The sequence below is a fragment of the Odontesthes bonariensis genome, chromosome 3, assembly GCF_027942865.1.
Source record: "Odontesthes bonariensis isolate fOdoBon6 chromosome 3, fOdoBon6.hap1, whole genome shotgun sequence".
Classification (NCBI taxonomy): Eukaryota; Metazoa; Chordata; class Actinopteri; order Atheriniformes; family Atherinopsidae; genus Odontesthes; species Odontesthes bonariensis.
This window is the reverse complement of record NC_134508.1, coordinates 37079176-37101727: the sequence shown is the minus strand read 5'-3', so window position 1 is coordinate 37101727 and position 22552 is coordinate 37079176. Positions and strand designations below refer to the sequence as shown.

The 22552-nt window shown below is 38.9% G+C and overlaps 4 protein-coding genes across 6 annotated transcripts in view; 2 read left to right on the top strand and 2 right to left on the bottom strand.

The window, feature by feature from the left end:
• igsf21a (immunoglobin superfamily, member 21a) overlaps positions 1 to 10544 on the top strand; it is a 183298-nt gene extending 172754 nt beyond the window's left edge. For all 3 annotated transcript variants that reach the window (XM_075461708.1, XM_075461709.1, XM_075461707.1), the window contains 2 exons: positions 2226 to 2264; positions 6567 to 10544. In XM_075461708.1, the coding sequence (XP_075317823.1) occupies positions 2226 to 2264; positions 6567 to 6643 (116 nt within the window). In that variant the 3' untranslated portion in view covers positions 6644 to 10544. The remainder of the gene's footprint in view (positions 1 to 2225; positions 2265 to 6566) is intronic.
• An 855-nt stretch (positions 10545 to 11399) lies between these two features.
• Positions 11400 to 15824, top strand: klhdc7a (kelch domain containing 7A). Its single transcript, XM_075462257.1, has one exon. The coding sequence runs from the start codon at positions 11495 to 11497 to the stop codon at positions 13769 to 13771; it is 2277 nt and encodes a 758-aa protein (XP_075318372.1). The 5' UTR covers positions 11400 to 11494; the 3' UTR covers positions 13772 to 15824.
• cfap107 (cilia and flagella associated protein 107) lies at positions 15533 to 17242 on the bottom strand. Its single transcript, XM_075460697.1, has 4 exons — positions 17147 to 17242; positions 16574 to 16684; positions 16039 to 16213; positions 15533 to 15783 (listed from the first exon to the last, which is right to left on the bottom strand). The coding sequence occupies exons 1-4, from the start codon at positions 17240 to 17242 to the stop codon at positions 15533 to 15535; spliced, it is 633 nt and encodes a 210-aa protein (XP_075316812.1).
• A 487-nt stretch (positions 17243 to 17729) lies between these two features.
• On the bottom strand, positions 17730 to 21456 carry aadacl4 (arylacetamide deacetylase-like 4). Its single transcript, XM_075460696.1, is given in 7 exon segments — positions 17730 to 17825; positions 17828 to 17898; positions 17901 to 17977; positions 17979 to 18060; positions 18063 to 18372; positions 18374 to 18463; positions 21391 to 21456. Coding segments are annotated over 7 exon segments (792 nt in total).
• Between the last annotated feature and the right edge of the window lie 1096 nt (positions 21457 to 22552).

Sequence of the window (22552 nt, the reverse complement as noted above, 5' to 3'; positions counted from 1 at the left end):
GTCATGGTGTTTAAACGGGTTTTCGGTGGACACGGTACATATGTTGAACCTGCTGCTGATGTACCAACTGCTTGTCTAATTTTTTGGATTTTGTCTGTGAAGAATTTGGCAAAGTCATTGCAGGCCATGGTGGAATGAAGTTCAGTTGCCACTAACACAGGAGGGTTTGTTAACCTATCAACTGTAGCAAATAAGGCCCGAGCATTATGACTGTTTTTGGTGATGATGTCAGAGAAGTAGGACTTTCTTGCATTCCTCAGTTGTAAATTATAAAGTTATGAAGTTTCTCTTCGTAGATGTTATAATGAACCTGGAGATTTGTTTTTCTCCATCTGCGCTCAGCTTTCCGACACTCTCTTTTCCCATTTTTCACCACTGTGGAATTTCGCCATGGAGACTTCTTCCTTCCAGAGATAACTTTCACCTTAATGGGAGCAATAGCATCCATAACATTTAACATTTTAGCATTGAAGCTACTGACAAGCTCAATGACTGAACCCCCGGACAGGGCAGGTGTTAAAGAGAAGACCTGGTTAAAGATCTCACTACTGTTTTCAGTTATACACCGTTTTGAGATCACTGCTGTTGAGACATTTGTGTGCAGTGAAATCGTACTCTCAAAGAAAACACAGGAATGATCAGACAGGCCCACATCAGAAACGGTACCATCGCTTATGCATTCCAGATGCAAAATACCATGCAAGCATTGCAGCACATTCAGTAACAACACTGTCGCTTTCACATAGAATCCTTCTAAAACACTCGCATGACAGGACTGTTCAGATGACTTTAGAGATAAAGCCATCAGTGATAGATATCCTTTGTTTTTGAGTGGGGTTTTCATAACTGAGATGTCAACAAAGAAACGGGTATTTTTGGAAAGTGAGGAAATGTGTGGTGTGCACACAAATGTGTTGTAGGTCAGGTTTTTCACATCAATCAGGTTGACACCCTTTTTTTATTCGAGCAACTGGGAAAAAAGAATGTGTCCATCTTTTTTTTATCCTCCTGCTGGAAACATCCTTGTGCACAGAGTGTAAAGTATGTAGCAAATGCACAAATTGCTGGGCAGGTCCAACAAGAACCCACTTTAAGGGGATAGAGCCACTTTAGGGAGGTGTTACCTTGGGAGGTGCTTTGCTAGGAAGAGCACTAATGTCTATTTAACACCCTGATGCATCCTCAGGTGTCATCGGCTACGTGCCTAGTATGGCCCATCTGTCTGTCTGCTCCTTGTAGATTGCTTCCACTCATGCTTAGAGGAAGTAAATGGTGATTAAGTGACCTTGGCACGTTCCCCCATGGCCTCGAGATAAGACACTTTTTCTTTCTCCCGGGACTGAAGAGGTTCTGTTCACTTCGCCAAGTGTTCGATACACACCGTCAGGAATAATGGATTATAATGACAACCTGGTTTAAAGACTCTTCAGCTACAAGCAGCATTTACATCTTGATGATGTCAGTGTTATCTGTAGTCATCCTCAGTGATAATAACCTCTGAGATAACTGCGAGGTGAGTCAGCACAAGAGAGGAGTCGGGCAAACACACAGACCAAACTGCAGTCGCATGCAAAGACACACGGATATGTATACTTATGCAAATTTGCTGGGGCAGGCAAATACAAGGGTCCATATGGCGAGTGCACACATTAATTTCTGAGTCTCTCTGTGGAGCTGAAGTGTTAAAGTAGTTGCAGTGAGACCAGGGAAGTTTCACACTGTGCTGCAGCTTCCACCTGCTCATATACACTTTAACATACAAATTTAGCTCACAAAGTGCAATTTAAGACTGTTGCTAATACCCTCTTGCTTCGTCATTTGCAATTACTTAATCCCTACGAGAACATTACATTTACATTGTGCAGAATAGACATTGGTGAAGCCTTTTAAAATTAGTGTCCAAATGTCTTGTCTGGCTATCAGACCTTGGCTGTAGTTACCAGCTCTCACTGCTGCTAAAAGTGCCCTGGTTGTTCCTTTGCAGTGCTTTGTGTTCCCAGGTCCATTAACAAGCCCTAGCGTGTTCTTCAGGAACCTTGGAATTCAGCTTCATTAGAGAGCAACAACCTCCGTCAGAGAAAACACTTTTCTTCTGTTTTTTTTTTTTTCCTTCTTAGGCTCTTTATTCTAATTATTTCCCTTCTCCTTTCACTGAATCACTCACTGTCTCTATAGAAACAGAAGTTTTTGATTGCCTCAATGTTTTTTTTTTTCCTTTTCTACAGAAAATCCAAGTATGATGAAGAACACACAGAATCAAAACAGTAAGTATTTCAGCCCCTGACTTGATGAGCGTGTTTTTGCATGTAGGATAAATTATAAAAGCAAATTGTCAGCAGTTGCTTAGTATACAGAAACCTGTCTCAGATTAGAGAAGCTAATTCTTTGGGACTCATTGGCTTCAACATAGTATTGACAGATGAAGGAAGTTTTTGGTTCTGTCCTAAATGGTTTGCCCCAGATAAGCCGTGTGAGAGTGATTCAGTTAGGATTAATCTTTGACGATGTTCTGTCGCAGCAAGCTTCAAGTCTCTCCCTGCGACTAACCGTGCCTGTCACTTATGGTTGAGTGTGATATTATTGGTGTTTCATATGTGCAGTGGTGGCTCATTTGTGGCTTCTGAGATTATCATATGTAAAGAAGAGGGATTGTCAAGATAAACTGCAGAGCCGTGGCAACATCCTTTCCATCTCTCCCTTTTCTGTCTCTGTTTCACTTTGTACAACAATTTTCCTGTCAGTCTTTCCCTCTCTCAGACTTTTCTGCTCCCTTTTTGTCCCCCAGTGCCAGACCTCGGCTTCATCCAATATCTGGTTGCTTTTTGTCTTTTTTGTCACTACTTTATGTCTCTCTTATTCGTTTTTTCCCCTTTCATCGCATTATTTTTTTCCACTCTTTCGCAAAAGCTTAGCTCACAATCTCTGATTTGATGCAGATTTTCACTCACCCAGACCTTATGAGCAGTATAGATTATGCTGCAGTGTGAAAAACATTCAGCTCTGGCTAAATAACCAGAGTTTAGAGCTTTGACAGATGGGCCTCTGAAGCATGAAGTGGTTCACAACTTACCAAGACTGAAATGAGAGTGTGACCCCACAGAGATACAGTGGTATGAAAAACTGAGTGAACTTTAAGAGAAGACTCTTTAATAGCTCATCTAGATTTAGTAAAGCCTCTTTCTCTCTCAAGCCTCTTGAGAGAGAGAAGAAAAAACTTCATATCTAGGTTTTCAGTCAGAAAGGACATAATCTGCATTTGTTTGATGGTCAAATGACTCCACATTAGTCACACACTCTGTACTCAGACTCAGTCTCCAATCACCTAGGATGGAAGCGGAATGGAAAGGGGAAACCCCGGTGGACACGTAAATTTTTAAATATTTCTAGCTTATTTTCTACCAACTTTACTAGAGTGCTATGAAGTACTGTAACAGATTCCTACTCTGATGGTGTTGCATCACGAATCACATCACAGTAAGAGTAAGACTTCAGTGTCATTTGTCATTAAACTTAATTGCAATAAAACTGTTTTTTCACATCATTATCCGAGACGCTGGATAAACACTGTGAAGGTCTATATTTTAAACCAAACCACTATCCTTTCCAAAACCTAACCAAATGTATTTATTGAGTTAAGTTATGGAAATTGTAACCTAAATCTAACCAGTGAGCAGCTGTACATAACACTTGAAATCAGTCCTTCAGTAGGAGAAAAACTGCTCTAGAACTGGGGTCGCTTGTCTGAAAGTCTCCAGCATAGCACTTATCTCCCTCTTACTTCTTTGAGGACCTGTCTGTCTGTTCATACGTAAATTCTTTAAAGTGTTTAGTATCTCTAATTTTAGCATGACCATTTCATCCGAACACCTGGTGTATCTCTGGTAGATATCAATGGATTCTGACAAAACATCAGTTTCACACCCTGGGAAGGAAATGGGATGCCTTTATGAATCGGCAGCAGAATGCAGTTATTATTTATGTTCAATACATTCCTTTTTTATTACAAAATATATTAGTAATATGCACTCAACAGAAATTGTCATTTATGTTACAGTTTGGAGGGAAAAAAGAATCAATAAAGCATCTGTATTGTAATTATTTTTACAGCTGTTGACAATGAAAAATGGAAAATATATTTAAATTACATAAATAACTACCTGCAGCATTACACTCTTTAATGCATGAGTGTAATGCCCATGTTTGTCCCAACATACAGTGGGAAGACCTTCCCAAACAAATGGGATGCAGGGCTGTCTTTAAACTGAGCTACACCAGTTAAACAGAGTTGTCTTCTGAATTTTGATTTACATTCTCCATATTTCCTTCTCCAAAAACATTACCTAACATGCTTATTGTGCTCTCCCACACTTCAGTTTTTCAGTTACTCTTCATTTTTCAATTAGTTTTACCCCTTTCCCTTCTTTGCAACTCATATTTTACGGATGCAAATCTGGGAATGCAAATGTTATGGTAAGCACTGGAGTAGGAGTGTCACAGCAAGGACAGAAGTAGGTCAGAGTGGATACACAGACATGCCTTGCATACAAGTCAAATTGGTGTACAACATGGCCCCAAGAGGTTACCACACACGCACCTGAGCCTAATGGATGAATTCCCAACTGCTTGCCTGAGTGGGATGAACCAATGTTGTCAGTCATGGCCGTAGTAGACGAAAACCTGCACCTTCTATTAGGAGTTAGATTTGTTCATCTTTGTCAGTATACAGTCTCTGACACAGCTTGTTCAACTTTACTATGTGAAAATAGACTAAGTTTAACAGATGAATGAAATTTCAAGGGGGGAAAAGTGACATTTTCTGCCACAGAATAACATAATACTATACCTGTCAGCCGAGGCATGTGGTATTGTGTGGTATTGTCAACAGTTTGACAATAGCAGTTTGAGTGTGCCTCTCTTGGCTGTTGCTTATATGTACATAAAAAAGAACTTGTTAAGTTTCAGCTGATGAAATTAGATTTTATTGAGCCAAAAAATGGCTAGTCAATAAGATCCAGCAGCTGTAATTAATTAAACTGCATTTTCATAATGCCATGCAAAATTCCAATTCAAATCCTCCAGGAACATAAACAGTTCCCCGCCACTAATGGAAATGATAAACATTCTCCTCCATCAGTGGTCATGTGCAATAAAGAAAGGACTACTTTTTACAAACATTTTATATTCATCACACAGTCATCCCTCATCTTAAAAGAAGGTATCACTCCGAGTTGTCAAAGAAAAATTAGTTTGGCAGAAATGCATTGAGGCCTGATCCAAACAGATGGCTCGGTGACTTGCATCTTTGACTGCAGATTGAAAGGGGACTTCAGATGATGATCTTATGCTCGACTGGGCACATTACCAACCAAGATGAAGTATATATTGAAAAGATCCAGTTGTTTTAGTCTCATACTTTATGACTTAAATAAAGACTGGCCCATGATGCCAGATTCCATGTTTGTACTTACAATTAACATTTGTTAGAGTCATTTAAAAACCTTGAATATTTTAATCCATCCTGTCAAACATGATCCAGTTGTTTTGTGATTCAATTCATTTAACATTTGCCAGCAGGCAGATTGTTCAGACTTAAATAGAGCTGCATTTACCTGAGATGTCTAAGATCTGTCAGATTATATTATGAAGTCTAGCTACATTCCAACGCGGTCAGCCCCTCTTTGTAATTGCAACTGTGCTTTAGCCACTATCTTGGCAGAATCTGGATAAACTGTTACCAAAGACACACCCTCAGCCAAGAATGACTTTCCTCTCCATATTTACACCAAGATATCTTCAAGGGAGCTTTAAAAAAGTGACAACAAAGAAAAGCTGGTGTTTTCTGATCTCTTCAGTCTATTATGCTTCTGCCAACCTTTTGAATTTTTTTTTTCTGTAAACACTGACAGAGTTCTACAACTTTGATTTGTATCATTCTTTGCATCTTCAAAATTCACTGAATTCATTTTACCCTTAAAAGGTTTTATTGCCATCAATCACATTCAGTTCTCCTATTCTGCGTATTCTCCTACTTTTCATACTAGTGCACAATAATAAATGAAAACGTAACAACCAAAGCTTAGTAAACAGACAATTTGATAATGGATGAATGGTTTGGGGAGCATGATGTCGACCTTTACTATAATCTCCATTCATACAAATACTCAACTAGTTGTTTATTGGCTCAGAATTAAAGATCCCAATTCAAAATCTCCTTTCCAAGAATCAGCCTGTGAGGTACATTTACCATACCAGAGATATTGCAGAAAGAGTAGGTCTAAAAGGGGTCCTTCAGATCCTAGGTCTTGTGTAAAGGAGGTTTGACCGGTTGTTTTGACCAAATATAAGCATAGTGGTAAATAGATAGGTGGATAATGTATTTCATTTCTAAAAATATCTAAACTCTTCAAGCACTATTTTAATTCAAAATAGTTTTACAAATAACTAATAGACAATATCACATTATTTTTATACTGAGTCACATTCATTGCATTATAATAAGGTTAAAGATTAAATGATAACCAAATAGCTTTGTTTGACTGATCTGATCTACTTCCCCATTTTTGCAGATGAAGCCTCCCGCATGGACGTCTTCGGACTGACATGGATTGCACTTGTCTTCACAGTGACAGTGGAAATGACGTGAAACCTCTCACCCAAGACACAAATACATACATATTTTCCCATACAGTACACAACATCCACATATGTATACAGATACACATCTAAACACTTTTCAGAGTCCTGCAAGCCTTTTCCAGTATTCAACAGACCCTCTGTATGTCAATAAGGAAACTGTACCACCACACGATAGGGCTTCTTTTTTTTTTTGATTTTCCTTTTGCTTTTTTTTTTTTTTTTTTTTTTTTTTTTTTTTTTTTTTTATAAAATTATAATCAAGATGATATTAAAGAAAAATAACATGAACATGACAGTAGCCACCTCCTATATAGCACCACCCTTACCTTTTTTGTTTCTTGTCCCACAATTGCCTGTTGATAAATAAAATTGGTTGATTTGAAAAAGAAGGAAAGAAAGCTTTTGGATTTTTTTTTGAGTCAATGTTATTGGCATTGAGTGAAATATGGAAAAATGGAACTGGCTTTGACGCTCCAAGGGGACCTTCTACATATATATACTTTTTTTTTCTGATGGCTTGGAATGTACGAGAAGATTTAAATGCATTGAGAAACAGTAACAAATCTCATTTGAGTGTATTTTGTATACATCAGTGTAAATATGAAAAATAATTAAAAAGCATATATGGGTTATGGTGAGGAATGGTTGGAAATTGTTGGAGTTGATGCTTCTTTACCTTTGTTTGTCCTTCATTCAACTTTCCAAAAAAAATCTGGCTGAGAGGATGGAAGCATTTATCAGCCTTTCTGTTTCTCACTTAGGTTTTTTTATATCTATATGGCAGGTCTCCAAGGACAGAGTAAAAAAAAAACAAAAAACTAACATGTCTGCTGTTTTGGGGTTGTGGTGCATGTGACGTTTAAAGATTCTTTCTCCTTTTGATGTGTTCCATCTGACAGCACTGCAACTCTTTGTCACTAGCCTGTAATCCAACTATTTACTTGTGACCTACATTGTGTACAATGCGTAACTCTTCTCCAGACATTGACAGTACTTGTAGGATCATTTAGCCGCCATTCCAGGAAGGAGCTCACCTGAGGCAGCTTGTGTAAACAGGGTTGTTGCATTTGTTTCATTCCACCTGTATTAAAATTGAAAGATGATAAAACTTACAAGCCTTGACTTTACTTACAGTGTTGAGCATTGTTTGACATGTTCATCAGTCTTGATTCTTTAATACTGGGTGCCAACCAATGATCCCAAAAAAGTTGGGATGGTGTGTGAAATGTGAAACAAAAAAGACATTAAATGATTTGACAGTCTCATAAACAATGTTCTATTCAATAGAACACCAAATACATATGTTAAAAGTAAGACTTTTAACAATTCTATGAAAAATATTTGTTCATCTTGAATTTGATGGCAGAACACATCTGAAAAAGGCCGTTACACGTCCATGTTTCCCACTGTGTAGCATCCCATCTTCTTTTAACCGTCAGTAAACATCTGGGAACTGAGGAGACCATTTAGTTGCTGGACTTTGAGTTAACAGATATTGTGATATGATTTTAGCTGCCCAACAGTCCTTTGTTGCCTTTGTTGTATTTTGCATTTTATGATATGGCAAAACTGCTGATTGCAAACTGCTGATTGCAGGCATGCCAGTGCAGTACTTTGACTCTTCTATTACAAAGACATGCTGTTGTAATGGATGCAGTATGTGGTTGAGCATTGTCTTGCTGAAATATGCAAGGCCTTCTCTAAGAAATGCATCATCGAGATGCATGGTTTTGAACTGTGCACTGATATATGGGGAACAAGATGGATAGCTCTTCTCCTTTTTAGTGTGGAGGACACGGCATCTATAATTTCCAAATAGAAAAATTTAAAGTTTTTACTTTCCTTTGCCCATAGATTCCCACTTTGCCATAGTTGCCAATTAGCATTGGCCCAGAGAAGATGGAAGTGTTTCTGGATCATTTTGCATATGGCTTCTTCTTTGCATAGTAGAGCTTTAACCTGCATTTGTGGACGGCATGATAAACTATGTTCACGGACAATAATTTCTAAAGGTGTTCTGAGACCATGCAGCAATTTCTATGACAGAATCATGTCTGTTTTTAATGTAGTGCCACCTAAAGGCCTAAAGATCACTTGCTTTAAGATTCACATTTCATCCCTGTCCCATGTGCACATAGATGTCTCCAGAAATTAATCTTTTGATGATTTTATGTACTGTTGATGGAGTCTTCAATTCCTTCAAAATTTTACATGCACAAAAATTATTCAGAAAGTGCTCGACAATTTGTACTCGTAGTTTTTTGCAGATTGATGGACCTCTGCCCATTTTTTTTTCTAAGACTCTGCCCCTGCCTCCCAATGGTGCTCTTTTTTATAGCTTATCATGTTAAGGACCTGTTGCCATTTAACCTAATGAGGTGTAACATGTTCCTCCTGTGATTATTTTTAGTACCAATTACTTTTCCAGCCTTTTGTTGCCTCTGTCCCAATGAGAGAGAGAGATTTGAAAATCAATGTAATCTGTTTTTCCTTCCATTTTACACAGTGCAGCTACAAGCTAATATGAATAATAATAGTTTTCCTATAACAGGAAAACTGTAAAGTCTTTCTGTTACTTGTTATATGTGCTTACCCAGAAAAAATTACAAAAATTACTTCGCAATTTTCCACATAGTTCAGATATTGATCCCAATAGTCGTTTTGATGAAGAATGTCTCATCATTAACTCTTTGGAGTTTATATGCTATCAGCAACGAGTACCTTAAAGCTGAGTATTTCTGCATCTTTTGGACTACACAAGAATTGCAATTTAAGCAATTCTAAGGACACAATATGTTTTATGGCATTAAGGTTTAAACCAGGTGGGAGGCAAGAGGAGAGATTTTTAAAGCTTTGTTGAATGGAAAGGATAAATCTATCCGTTTTGGATATCATCTCACCTTGTTAAAGTACAATCCATATTCCTGCACTCTGGGAATGAGAGTTGCATACCACAAATATTATCAACAGGCAGTTATGAGTTGTTGAATTTTTACTTTTTTATTTTTCTTTCCATCCACTGTATGACATAACTCAGTTATTAATTGTTATTTTTTTTTCAAGATACAATTTTGTGTTCTATTTTTTGTATTATTATTATTATTTCTCAAATGATTCAATTGTGCACATTGTATTTACATGACCTGATAATCATGCCAGAAGAAGTCCATCTTATGTCTGTGTGTGTGCACGTGTGCTCGTGTGGATATGGGTGCTGTTTTACTATGTACACATATTGACACTATGTATGAACACTCTGTGTAACTCAAATTCATAAAGTTAGATCCAGCAGGCAATAAATATGACCCCCTTGAACATATGGCTTTATTACATTTTTTTCAACATGACAGAGGAACTTCCTATTTAATATTTATCCTCAATTTGTCTCTTCAGGTAGGCTTATTTTTGAGAGGGGTGGATTGCCCTTATACTGCTGTTCTGTGTCATTCTTTTGTTTCCTTTACAAACTGCTTTCTCATTGCAGTGATGGCAACACAACATTAAGCTTTATTTGTACATAACTGGCCACACCCTGCTTCTGCCCAGTCTGCCACACGTAGCTGTGTGGTAATTATAAGAAAAGGTAGGACACACCCATTAGTATTTTTTTTGTACCTTCTAATTCAATTACATATTACTCACTCATCATGGGTGCCACAAGCAAGAAAAGGTAAAAGTGTCTCCACACAAAGTGCATCATGGTCAGCAATCCTTTTTTTTCTGTACTGGGCAATTATTAAGACAAGAAGCTACCTTCACGGCCTATTGCTAAATTATTCAGGTGCTTGCAGAATCCGGTTTCCTTTATGTTGTCAGCTGACCTGGCTATCAGATGACCAAACAGCACCCACATCAAACAGGACACCTGACACACCCTCTGTACAAGTGTGCATGTTCTGTATATTCACAAGGCTTCACAGAGTGCTGTTAAAATAAATACTGTTTTGTTGCTGATTGTAGTCTTGTTCTAGTATGTTATCAGCAACAAAAATGACAGGCTGACAGCGGCAACCAAGTGACATGGTTCCAGTCTGACAGAAATACATGTTTGCATCACATGGAAATGTCAGCTCTCTATGTAAACACTCTTTCTGTTGTTTGTCCATTTTAATGGTCATCTCAATGTTCTGTATTTGTATGCCATGCAATTTCCATTTCCATTTCTGACAGCAACCTTTTTAGGATCTTCTTTAAGCATCTTTTTAGAAACCATAATTTTAGCATCTCTCATGGCACTGGAAAGGACCTTTGATCTGCAAACAGATACATCCTGGTTATAAAGTATTTGATGAATGCCACCTGTCATCATTCCCCACCACTTATTTAAACCATGCTTACCTTCTGGTACCTCTAGAGCAAGTTAATGGGTATTTTCTATCATAATTTTAGCTATGTTTTTTAACTTTCATATAAAAGTATAACCTTAATGACTCCCTTTTGGTGCAAACACTTGGCAAAAGGTGTCACAATAACAAAATAACTCAAAAGAAGGTAATTAGTTTCTGTTCAAGAAATGACACAAGGATATTTGTGAGAAAAACCTGGTTGAGTCAGCAACTTGCATAACCAAATATTGATCCATGGGTATTTACATACTGTGTATGGTTACTAAAACTGCATACAAATCGCCACAGGTGCTGCATGAAAAAGTGCCCCGCCTCTGCAGAGCAAGGGATGCAAATAGAAACTCTAGGGCTATCATTTTACACTTGATCCTTTAGAGGCATAGTCATCAGATCACAGCAGCTCCTTTACAATGAAAACCAGGCAGCTCCTGTCAGCTGGGGTGCATGGACAATAACTTTCAAAAGGATCAGTCAGCCAGCTATTGCTGTCATACTTTTTTTTTTTCCCAGCAATGCCTATTGCAGAGTTGTTAGGAGTCCAGTTCGACATGCAGCTGCTGTTGAAACTTAGTGTCTCTTTAGCTGCAGTGCTACTGGTTTCTTGGGCCTACAGATTTTACAACTCCAGGAATGTGAGGACAATTCAGCACTGTGGCAAAAACAAAAGGCAACAAAATGCCACCTGCCAAAACTGCAAGACAACGCTACAGCATCAAACCCAACCAGAATATGGCAAGAATGATGGAAACAAGCAACCAAGGCTCCTGTGTTCAGACTCAGCCACTGATGGCCAGTCATCTGACAGCACCAAGGAAATACCAACAGAAGCTCCTCCACACCTAGCTGAAAAGCATGAGGGGGGATTTAGCATGTCAATTAGTGATCAAGATAAATGCTTGAAAGGGGAGGTATTCACTCATCAGAATCAACCGGTTGCCACAAGTAATATTTCATTGGAAAATGCTTTGAGCCTTCAAGATCCAACAGAGTATGGGATGGTTAAAACGACGGGGCGCCGCTCCCCTTGCATTTTGAAGAAGCTGGAGGGATGTGTGGGTGTGGGCAGGGAGTTAAGGCAGGACTTGGAGTGTCAGGGGGTCTACTCCAGCTTCCTCTCCAAGGCACAGATCAAAGTGGAGGATGCTAACGTAGTGCTGGAAGGATCAGGAGACCAGATTGTGCATGGAAAGATATATGATTACTATCTTGAGTCTTCCTCTCACTCAATAACTGATTCTAGCACTATCTTGGGTCAGTATGATGAGAACACTAAGGCAAAGCAGGAGTGTGGAATCCATGGACGCAGTCTCACAGAGTCTTCTTCCTCTGTAAGCCCTATCATTATGCGCAATCTGGTTCTTCAACAGAGGGCTTTTGAGAATGCCTCCTCACAAGGAAGCCTCAAGCTGAGACACCCAGCACGACCTGCACTTTTGCGTAATGAGAGCTATCGGTCTGCAGCAGAGGACTCTGAGCTTTTTATCCCTTTTCAAATTTCAAGAGCCCCAACTCCGATGACTCAGTCTTTGGCATCAACAGGCAATGAGACCACCTCTCTTCAGACTTCTACAGATAGTAAAAGTTGTAAAGTGAGGAAGGTTGATCTAAAGACTTCAGCAGGGGTTCAGTTTGTACACCCTCCAAAAGAACTTTTCCATGACACAGATCTGGAAAGCATACAGAGTAAACTTGATCTAGGCAACTGTTTAGAGACACTTTATCTTGGTAAGAAAACTGGACAGATGTCTGTTCAGCAAGAAGCCCTTAGAGTCATGTCAGACAATTACCTACAAGTGCTCAGGGATCCCAATATTTATGGATGGCTAATGGCTGGTGAGAGGGAGCAAATTCGGAAGCAGAGAATGAGGGGAAGACGGTTTGTCATTGTTGCAGACATGGATCCTCAAGATTGGTTGAGGAACACACAGGGGCAGAGAGCAACAACAGAACAGAGGAGGATGTCGAGTGCAGTGTATTATTATGATGACCACAAAGACGCCTGGCATACGCTCTGCTTGATCCCACAGGAGGTCATCTCTAAAGCCTGTGCCATGTGCACAATGGATAACTACTTATTTGTGGCAGTGGGCTGCCAAGACACAGACAGAGAAATGACACCCTCAAAGCGGGTGTTTTGCTACAATCCTTTGACATCCATTTGGAAAGAGATCTGTCCTATGAATAAAGCCAGGCCCCGCTGCAAACTGGCAGCCCTTGAGGGCTACATCTATGCCATCGGCGGGGAGTGCCTATCATCAGTCGAGCGCTATGACCCACGACTGGACAGATGGACATTTGTGGCTCCATTGCCTAATGACACGTTTGCTGTGGCACATCATGTCACGGTGTGCAGTGGAGAGCTCTTTGTTTCTGGGGGTACTCTTAGACATGTGCTACTGCGCTATAACCCCAAAATCAACACCTGGAGGCCAAGTCTCATAGTAGGCAGCAATGACAGAACTGCAGATATGGTAGCTGTAGGGAGATTTCTCTATCGATTTGATGTTAACTCACTTCTTGGTCTAAGTGTGTACCGCTACCATTCAGTGGCACAACTATGGTATGAGTGCAGCTCCAAACGACTTCTACACTGCCCTGCCTTCCAGTGTGTCACAATGGATGGTGCAATCTACTGTATCAGCCGGCAGTTCACCATGAGGTTCGACGCTGATGAGATCTCTCCGGCTTTCTCAGATGAGGATTTGAGTGTCCTCTCTGGCGCCAAGGGCATACTTTTCCCCTTTGTCCTCTCACTACCTGATAAGAAGCCTCTGCAGACAAGTGTGTAAAAAAGGATTCAGTTTTTCCATTGATGATAAGATTAGGTGGTGATTGAGTATCCCTACAAGAGCATGCTTTACATCAGGTTTATTGTTTACTGTGTGAATTTTGCTTTACTCAACCCAGCCTAACCCTAAATGTTACTGCAAAATTGTAACCATTGTACTGTTGTTTATTTGAGGTGTAAACCACAAAGCAGTAACAAATTGGTCTGATAAATAGCTTTATATTTCTCGGATTGGGTGTTGTACAGAGACTTGTTTGTTTATTATATCTCATTTCTGGAAGCAGGTGCAAAGTATTAGACTGTTTATGGCCATCAAACTACTGTTTACTTAGATTTACACAGGGTGTGCTGCCATGTTAATTGTTTGCTTCTTTGATTTGCCACTCCTTCTTGCCATTCTGCTAGTTTTATGTCAGCCCAGATGCTTAACCTCTTCCCTGTAAAAGATAATTCATAAAAAATCTCAGAGTAAATGGGTTCATTTAACTCTAACACACAAAATTGGGCAATATAGTGATCATCTATCAGCTGCTCAGTGTAGGGCACAAATATAACTTACACAGCAGTCTGGATACAATGTCATTATCTAAAGCTGCTCTTTAAACATGGCAGGGTGTAAATGGGTGTGCCATACAATATGAATAGGCAAGCTTCTAGAATTTGTCACAAAGTTTGAATCTTATCCAACACTTTGATTCTTTTTTTTGTAGTCATCCTCCTATGGTGAAAACATAGGGTATTTCTTTAAATCTTGACTGATTAGATTATTACTCTTTTGTTTTGATAAACACAAAATAAAAAGTCAAATGTATCATTCATTGCCTACTAACCCACCATTAGTGTTTAACTCTATGATGGTAAATTTCTATTTCAATATTTCTTTGACTTTCTAACAATAAAATAAGTATCATCTAAACTCTAGATTTTAATTTTTTTATTTGCATTAACAATTCAACATGCATACAATGATACAAATGTTAAATCCCCTTATTGTTTGCTCATTTACTATTATTTTTCACTGTGTACACTAAAGCTGAGAACCTTTGCGAGATTAAGAGAGTGACATGCTGCTATAGCACCATCATGTGGTTGAGAAGGCCAGCACAGCAGTGGCTTGGGCAAAAGGTGCTGAATGATCACGGTGACCCAAAAATCTCAAGTAAGGCATTGGTAGTGGAGTGACTTTACAAGCTAGCAGTGGGTGAAGCAGATCTGCACTGGAAAGCGGCAGGCAAGTGGGAAAAGGGGAGGCAGACACAGATAGTTGACCATCAAACATAGGCATCTTTGATTCTTCCTAATTAAACACTGATTCCCTGCATTTAAACACGGAATGAGATTCTCCTAAGACATTGCCTTGGATGACTCATGGCTTCTGCTTTGTCTCAATACCTAGTTTGAGTCTATCATTAACATTAATAACAATGTTAACTTGCTTTTTCTACATATCCAGTGTAATTTTTCCTACTCTGTGTTTCTTGTTTAATGTGACATAATTCATTGCCTCCATCTTGCAGAGACGTACTCATTTATGTTTGAACATTATTGATACTCGCCACACTGAAAAGTTTATCTACTAATGTCCTCACTCTGACTTAAAGAGAACCATGCTCAATATTTTTATCCATTTTTAAGGATACAACGAATAAAACATGTTAACCCACAAAAAGATTAAATTAAATAAAACAGCACCTTTGAACTAATGTTTTAAATTACAAGTTGGATGTAAAGCAATTTAATTGCCACAGTTCTGTCTCTAAACTCATCTGAAACAATGATCAGGGACTTGGAGGAGCAAGCCCTGTCTCAGATGAAGGTCCTTGTTGTTATGATTGGCTCCATAGAGGTGGCTGGAGAGCATACGTGATGCCCTGGCAAAGCGGCTCTGGCAGAAGGCACCAAGTGGATGCTGTTGGTATGCTGACCTGTACACAGTAAGTGATGGAAGGTGTGACTGCTGCTTTTTGGAATGGTGTTTTGTGGAATGCAATGGACCAGAGCAGGTTGAAAGGGCTGTAGAAGAAAACAAAGTTAAATGTCAGGTTTCTGTAGTCATTAATTACACTGCTGACTGAATTGGAGCAATAAAAGATTTTAATTGTTTATGAGCTGATGTGTTGTTTTTTTCTTATAACAATGTTTATTGCACTCATGCATGTTTGCATTTAACCAACCACCCTTGAAAGTAGATGCTCGTTGGAATGATTTCCCATTTCTAATCTATACATTCTGGCTGCAGGAGCATAGCATTTTGAATAGTGGACTTACCTGAAACTGGCCAGTCAGACTTCTCGGGTTCCAGTGTAGAGCTGCCAAGTTGCCAAGGTTGCAGAGCTGGCAAAGAATTGTTGTGCTTATGCACATAGCTTTCTTGAAACTGTGTGACCAAAGAATCTGATGATGGTGCTCTGTGGTGGGCAATCAGCATCTTGTATGGATATCCCTAGATAAAAATACACAGAAGACTTCAGAAGGCTGAATGCAGTGGGCTTTACTAGATTAAGATATACAGGTCAGGACCTGTTCTTTTTCAATAATCGTCAAGAGGCTCACCATGTGACACAGGCAAATTGCTCTAACTAGCTTTTAAGTGCGTTTAAGGACTGATGATTTTACACATTTTTCATGACTGCTGAGTCTGAACAGAAACTTGCTTTCATAAGGAGTTTTATCACAGGCCTTTATCTTGGCCATCAATATTATACAGAAGTGTCCACAATCTAAAAAAGAAAGCCCTGACTTGCAGGGTTGTGACAGGCATTCAATTGGCGTTAATGCCCTGAACGAGCAGTTAAGGGCTGACCTCAGCTCTCAGCAGGGCAGATCTTCTCACAGAGAGGTCTGGCTCAAAGTCCCAGTGGGGCTGGTAGTCTAAATGACTGGTGCTGTTGGCTATCTTTGGCTCCCGAGTGAACTGTGTGGAATAAATAGACATCGCAAAGAGGAATGAGGAATGGGCATGAGCAATGAGCCCAGCGCAAGGATCAGCAAAGCTCACACTTCAGTATCGATCGACACTGCTGGATAATATTTCTTAAGTAATTTCTTCTCTCAAATCCTGAACAGCAGCTCACGGACAAACTTCATGTCAATGTAATTAGTCACAAGCTCTAGCCTTTTCCACCAGAAAGCTGCACTGATGTTAGCTGAATCCAGCCTGCCTAATTATTTTAATTTGAAACTTGATAACTCAGTGAGGTCCTGCAAAACACCTCACATAATCTCACTGGTATAATTCTATGTTTTGAACTAAACATGAATAAATAGATTGTCCAATCTCTATTTTCAAATTCAAGGGAAGTTTAGGTTTGAATCAGAATTATACATTACTGCAATGCATAACAGTACAATCAACAACAAACAGACATAAGCCTACCTGAAGTCTGTTTTCAGCCCAGTTGCCTAATAGCACTTTGTTTCTATACTTCTGTTCTATTCGCCATCCAGTTTGGGCCCATTTATCTTTTTCCATGACTTGGTGTTGGTTTATATGTTACCTGGTGTCAAACGCACACAGCCAGGGGAATCTGAAGCCTTTTCTGAGCAATAGCTTGTCTAACAGATAGCATGTAGATGTATTCACCTGAACCCATAGTGGAGGGAAACTAGAGCTCTGTTGCCATGGATACAGCAAACACTGAAGGGAAGGCAAGCTGAGTATCCTGGAAGCAAATCAGAGATGTCTTGCATCTTTCTAAAAAGAAAGATGCCTTCAGGCTAGGGCATGGCATTTACGTTTTTAGAAGTTCTTCCAGTACTTGCTTTAATTGTGCCAGAAATTGTTTCCAGGCTTTGTGTCTTTAGGCTACTTTTCATTTTTGGAATACAACAGGTTTTGGGTATTGATTTTTTTTTTTGTCCCAGGATTTTTCTTCAATGAATCGTACAATGTTAATGATGAATATTGGAGGCAAGCTTGTATAAGAAAATATAAAACAAGATAAAAAGTAGAGTAAAGTTTACATGATACAATTTATGATCTCCAAAGTGTTTTTTACATTGTCGGCACTATCTACAACCTGAGCTGCAGAAGGACAGCTGATCCAGCCCTGGTTTAAAAAAAGTTAATTGTGACATGAAAATCATCAATTATATAATGCCAGATCTTTTTTTTGTTATGTTTTTGGGGACGAAGGTCTGTGGGGTTTTCAAACGTATAGCATCTACTGTCAGTAAAGGTGAGACCTCACGTTACAAACCAGCCTTGATACACCTCCCCCTCATATTCTGAGGTTCGGTGCTGACAGAAACCTTATGTGAGGCACTTAGGGGTAAGGGGAGGGGCAACTTTTCATAGCATGGCCCGGGCTCAGTGGGGTCACAGTTCTTTTCAGGCAATTCATGGCAAGCATACAACTCTCCATTGAGCTACAGCAGGAAATAGAAAGCTATCCGGCCACAAAACAATGTGGGCGCAGCATGATTTTGCTGGTATGAGGGCAGGTTGAAATCTGCCATCTGCATAGTTAAGTAGATGAGGACCTGAGCACAGGGAAACGGCAGATGTCTGCTCTTTCTCCTCCCAAGCCTTTGGCACACTGCTGCTGCCAGTATAGCCCCTTTGCTGTTTCCTCAGACTGCCACTCTGTGAGAGTCTACGCTTAAACTCAGTCTGAGCCGCAGACAGGAAGTGACACGTTGCAGTCTCGCAGTCAACCAGATGGGCAGTATACCTGTGATCAGGTGCACCAAAGAGGTGTGAAATAAAAGACAGAAGTACAACATATTAAACTGTAGCCATTTTGAAGAGGCATTACAGCAGAATTGGGATTTTTTTCTTTTCTTTTCTTTTTTTTTACATAAAAATATTTTCAAGAAATCCTAAATTTTCCTTAACGAAAATCTGAATATTGAATAGATATATGAGTGAAAAGTATCTATAGAGAAGATTCTTTTTTAAATCCATTTTCATCACTTAATTTATTATATATGAATATAATATCAACAGCCATGGAAAACAATTCCTTTTTTGTACATGTAAAAAGGCAAAATATTTTTAAAAAATTGGCAATGAATGAGAGATTAACAATTATGTGAATGCTAAGGAAGTGGAGAATTCTTCCTCACAGCAAGGAAAAACACAACACATTTTGAGAAAACAGCTTAAAGATATGGATTACAAAATATGTTTCTTATTTACTTGTGAAATACTTGATGTAACAAATATTTCCTGGAGACTTTTGTAGTTGACTCTTACATTAAGACAATTATTGTGAAGCTTCTGGTGTAAGTTCAATAACAAAGATTTGTTTCACCTTACCTGCTTTTTTTTTTTAAGGGTGCTTTTGCCTTTTTTCCAGCAACACTCTCTTTGTCATTTCGGTTTCCCACTCTGTCAAACTCACCTCTGCCCACTTTTGTTTTAGAAAATCAGCCTGATCCTGGTTCTTTTAATCTTGTTTTTTTCTGTCATTCTCCTTCAGATTATTTAAATGCAATTATCCTCCTTCTACCTATTCATGATACGTAAAGGGTTCACTTTCTTTGTTCGTATCACCAAAATGTTTAAAATTCACCCTCTGTTCATAAAGAAACTTTTTATTTCTCCATACTGAAATGATATGAAAGCCACTGTTTTGAAAGTTGACCAAAATTGTATGTTTAAAAAGGCAAAAAAGGTAATTTCCCATAAAAAAAATCCGCTGATTTGTAAAAGTAACTGTGTAAAAGACAAAATGTAAATACATTAACCCCCAAATGTGTCTTTTGACATCTTCTTCCTACTGAGCTAATGGAGAAAATGTTAGCAAAACTTAAGTTAGGAAAATTGAGAAAAGAAATAAAAACAATTTCTCGCTAGGAGCAGCATGATGGTATGGCATTTAGCTCTGTTGACTTACAACAATTGTCTGAATCTTGTTCGAATATTAGCTGAGGCCTTTCTGTGTGGAGTGTGTATGTTCTCCCTCTTGCAGCATGGGTTCTCTCCAGCTATTCTAGCTTCCTCCCATAGTCCAAAAACATGCATGGTAGTTTAATTGACTATGGGTGTGTGTGTGTGTGTGTGCGTGTGTGTGTAAATGTTTTTGGTCACTTTTGTCTCTGTTTCCCTGTGATGGACTGACAACCAATCCAGGATGTACCCTGACTCTTCTGATGGTAGCTGGGATAGGCTCCAGCACCCTTGTGACCCACAGTGGGATGAAGCAGGTATGGAAACTGCATGAATACATGTCTACTTTGGTCTAATCTCTTGTATTCAATGGGCAAATAGATGTTGGATATTTATGGAAAAGGCTTAGATACTCTACAGAAGTCAGTGGTGTCAGATTCCTTGGCAATGTGCCAATAGACTTCATTAACAGGACCAGTTCAAATTAGTATGTCACAAGGTAAATTCTGTCATAATTTTGGCCCTTCTGTATAATAATCTCATGCTATATATATATACACACAGTATAGTCAGAGGTAAAAAGCAGTATGTTTACAATAACTTAGCTGTCATTTCTGTATTTTCTATCTGTCTACAGAGGAAGTATTACAGGATTTATCTATTCATTTATTACGGTGCTATTATGCAGATTAATTTGAATATTTTGAGTATTTTCCACTCAAATGATTTCATATCATCAGTTAGTAAAGATCAGACTACAGAAACATGCATGAAAATTTTGGCGCAACAAATCTATTGATCATTTATGTGAATATACCTTCCTTATATGGTCACAAAACGTATGATCATGACTCACAGAGGACTTTTCAATAAATAGACCATCTTTATTTAATTTGACTTAGGTAAATAAAAAGAACATTACTGGTACTGCCCAGTATCCAAACTCATGGAAATACAAAAGACAACCACACACAGACCCTCATTCTGTTGCACACAGTTGTAGGTTCACAGTCTAGCACTGACATCAGAAAATGTATGTCCTTCGGTGGCAGACCTGTGAGAACTTGTCTGAAGCGAGTCCGAAAACAAGCCACAAACCATCAAATAAAACTAAACTGATGGCATATGCACTGCACCTTGCCTCTCGCCCAATTGCAGCTGGGATAGGCTCCACCCCCCCATGACCCTGAATTGGATTAAGAGGGTATGGGATGGATGGATGGATAGACAGATGATGGCACATGCCCAGACGATGTGGGATTTGACCCTGGCAGTAGAGAAAGCATAGATTTTCAGGACAGGGGAGGCACAATGTGAACAAACTAGAAAAATAATGCTCTTGATAGATAAAGTCAAAGTGAAGGTAATTATTTCTAAGAGGCCATACTTGCTATGACAACATCAAAGAAGGGGAACACGTGACTGTGTTTCTGAGAACTTTTGGTAGACATGATTTCTTATCAAATATTTCTTTTATCTGGGCTTTATCAGGTGTTGAAGGACAAAGAAAGGACAGTAACACAGTTTAAGATTTGAGTTCATTTTTTAATCTTCTACAGAAAGTATTTCCTCTGTTCTAAAAACTATTCAGAAGAAAAAAAAGTTTATTGTAAAAGACACAATAACATGATAAAAACATCATACAATCAACACCAACACTTTCATTGATACTCGACACAACTGCCGTGCCAACAAACAAGACACGAACCATGAGCAGTTTTCCACTATTTTGCTACCCCATGAGGAATGTCTGAATTCATCAGCCTAGAGTACACAAGTCCAATTACCAGAAGGAGAAAGGAAGCAACAAGAGCAGCAAAGCCAATTATTAAAATTGCAGGGCCCATGTCCATGGTGCTGCTGGTCTGCTCTGCTGAAGGTAAGTCATTAGGGGAACATGTTTTATCTACCTGCTCTCAGCCTGTTTTCACCCTCCCACATCCGCATGGAACACATTCTGACCTTGGTTTTCACATAATGACATCCTTAGCTCCCAGTTGCCCAGCAAAAAATAATTATATTCTTCAATGTATTCTATGGCTGTGTAGTCAAACTAAGTGCATGTTTCCCAAAGAAATCACATTGTTCCACAAAGAAATGGTGTGCAAAATAATTTTATGTTCATATACATTTCTTTAATTGATTATACATCAGTGGTGCTGCCTTTCATTTATGACGCTGCAATGAAAGTTGCAACATTTTACTTTTCAACTGTATTTTGCTCTGTTGTTGTCAAAGGTTTAAAACACTCCTGTCTGAATTTTCATTGCTGATCTGTAGATGGCAGTGATAGCATGAGTATGAATAAACAGCACCTCCTGAGATAGACTATATTTACATTTTTGCTTTTCCTTTATCCTATTTACTTTAATAAATACAGTATTGTGATGTTTTTGAAAATCCACTAACTGGTACTTAGCTTCACTTTAACTGAGAATGCTTTAAAAACTGCATAAATGTCTGATCTTTCTTGACTTTAGGTTTACAATTTTTGCAAATTTCAGAAACATCCAAAAAGGACAAAGCATCTGGACCTGTGTTATCCTGGAGTTTTTTGCAGCCCCTGAGAGCCCCTCTGCATTTCCTAAGTAGCTAAGCTCAGCACAAAGCAACCATTGTGGAGCTGCTTTTAAACCCTTCCCAGTTGCTGAAAAAGCCCAGCATTCAGCAACTCCCAGTAAAAATCAGTGTCAGGGCCAAACATCACAGACTGGAATCTTGTCTGAGGCATGTTAATTCATATAGGATTTGTTCAGGAGGTATGCTTGTGGTTTTCTGTTTGTCACCCTGCCAGGCTTCTAAGACTGGGCTGACCTATTTACCAAATTGCACTGTCACAAACAGATAGATGTAGCCTGCTTCAAAAATACTGTTACCACAACAGACTGGGTTCAAACAACTAGGATATAGACATTAAACACCTACAGCTGGAAACCATCAGAGTATGGA

Bases quoted from the DNA above. Each gene is read 5' to 3' on its own strand.
- klhdc7a (XM_075462257.1), top strand. From the start codon at position 11,495: ATGCCTATTGCAGAGTTGTTAGGAGTCCAGTTCGACATGCAGCTGCTG.
- cfap107 (XM_075460697.1), bottom strand. From the start codon at position 17,242: ATGGAAAAAGATAAATGGGCCCAAACTGGATGGCGAATAGAACAGAAG. The intron at 16,685-17,146 runs GTAGGCTTATGT...TATTCCACACAG, and splicing joins GGGCTGAAAACAGACTTCAG to TTCACTCGGGAGCCAAAGAT. The intron at 16,214-16,573 runs GTCAGCCCTTAA...ATTTTTATCTAG, and splicing joins CTGCCCTGCTGAGAGCTGAG to GGATATCCATACAAGATGCT.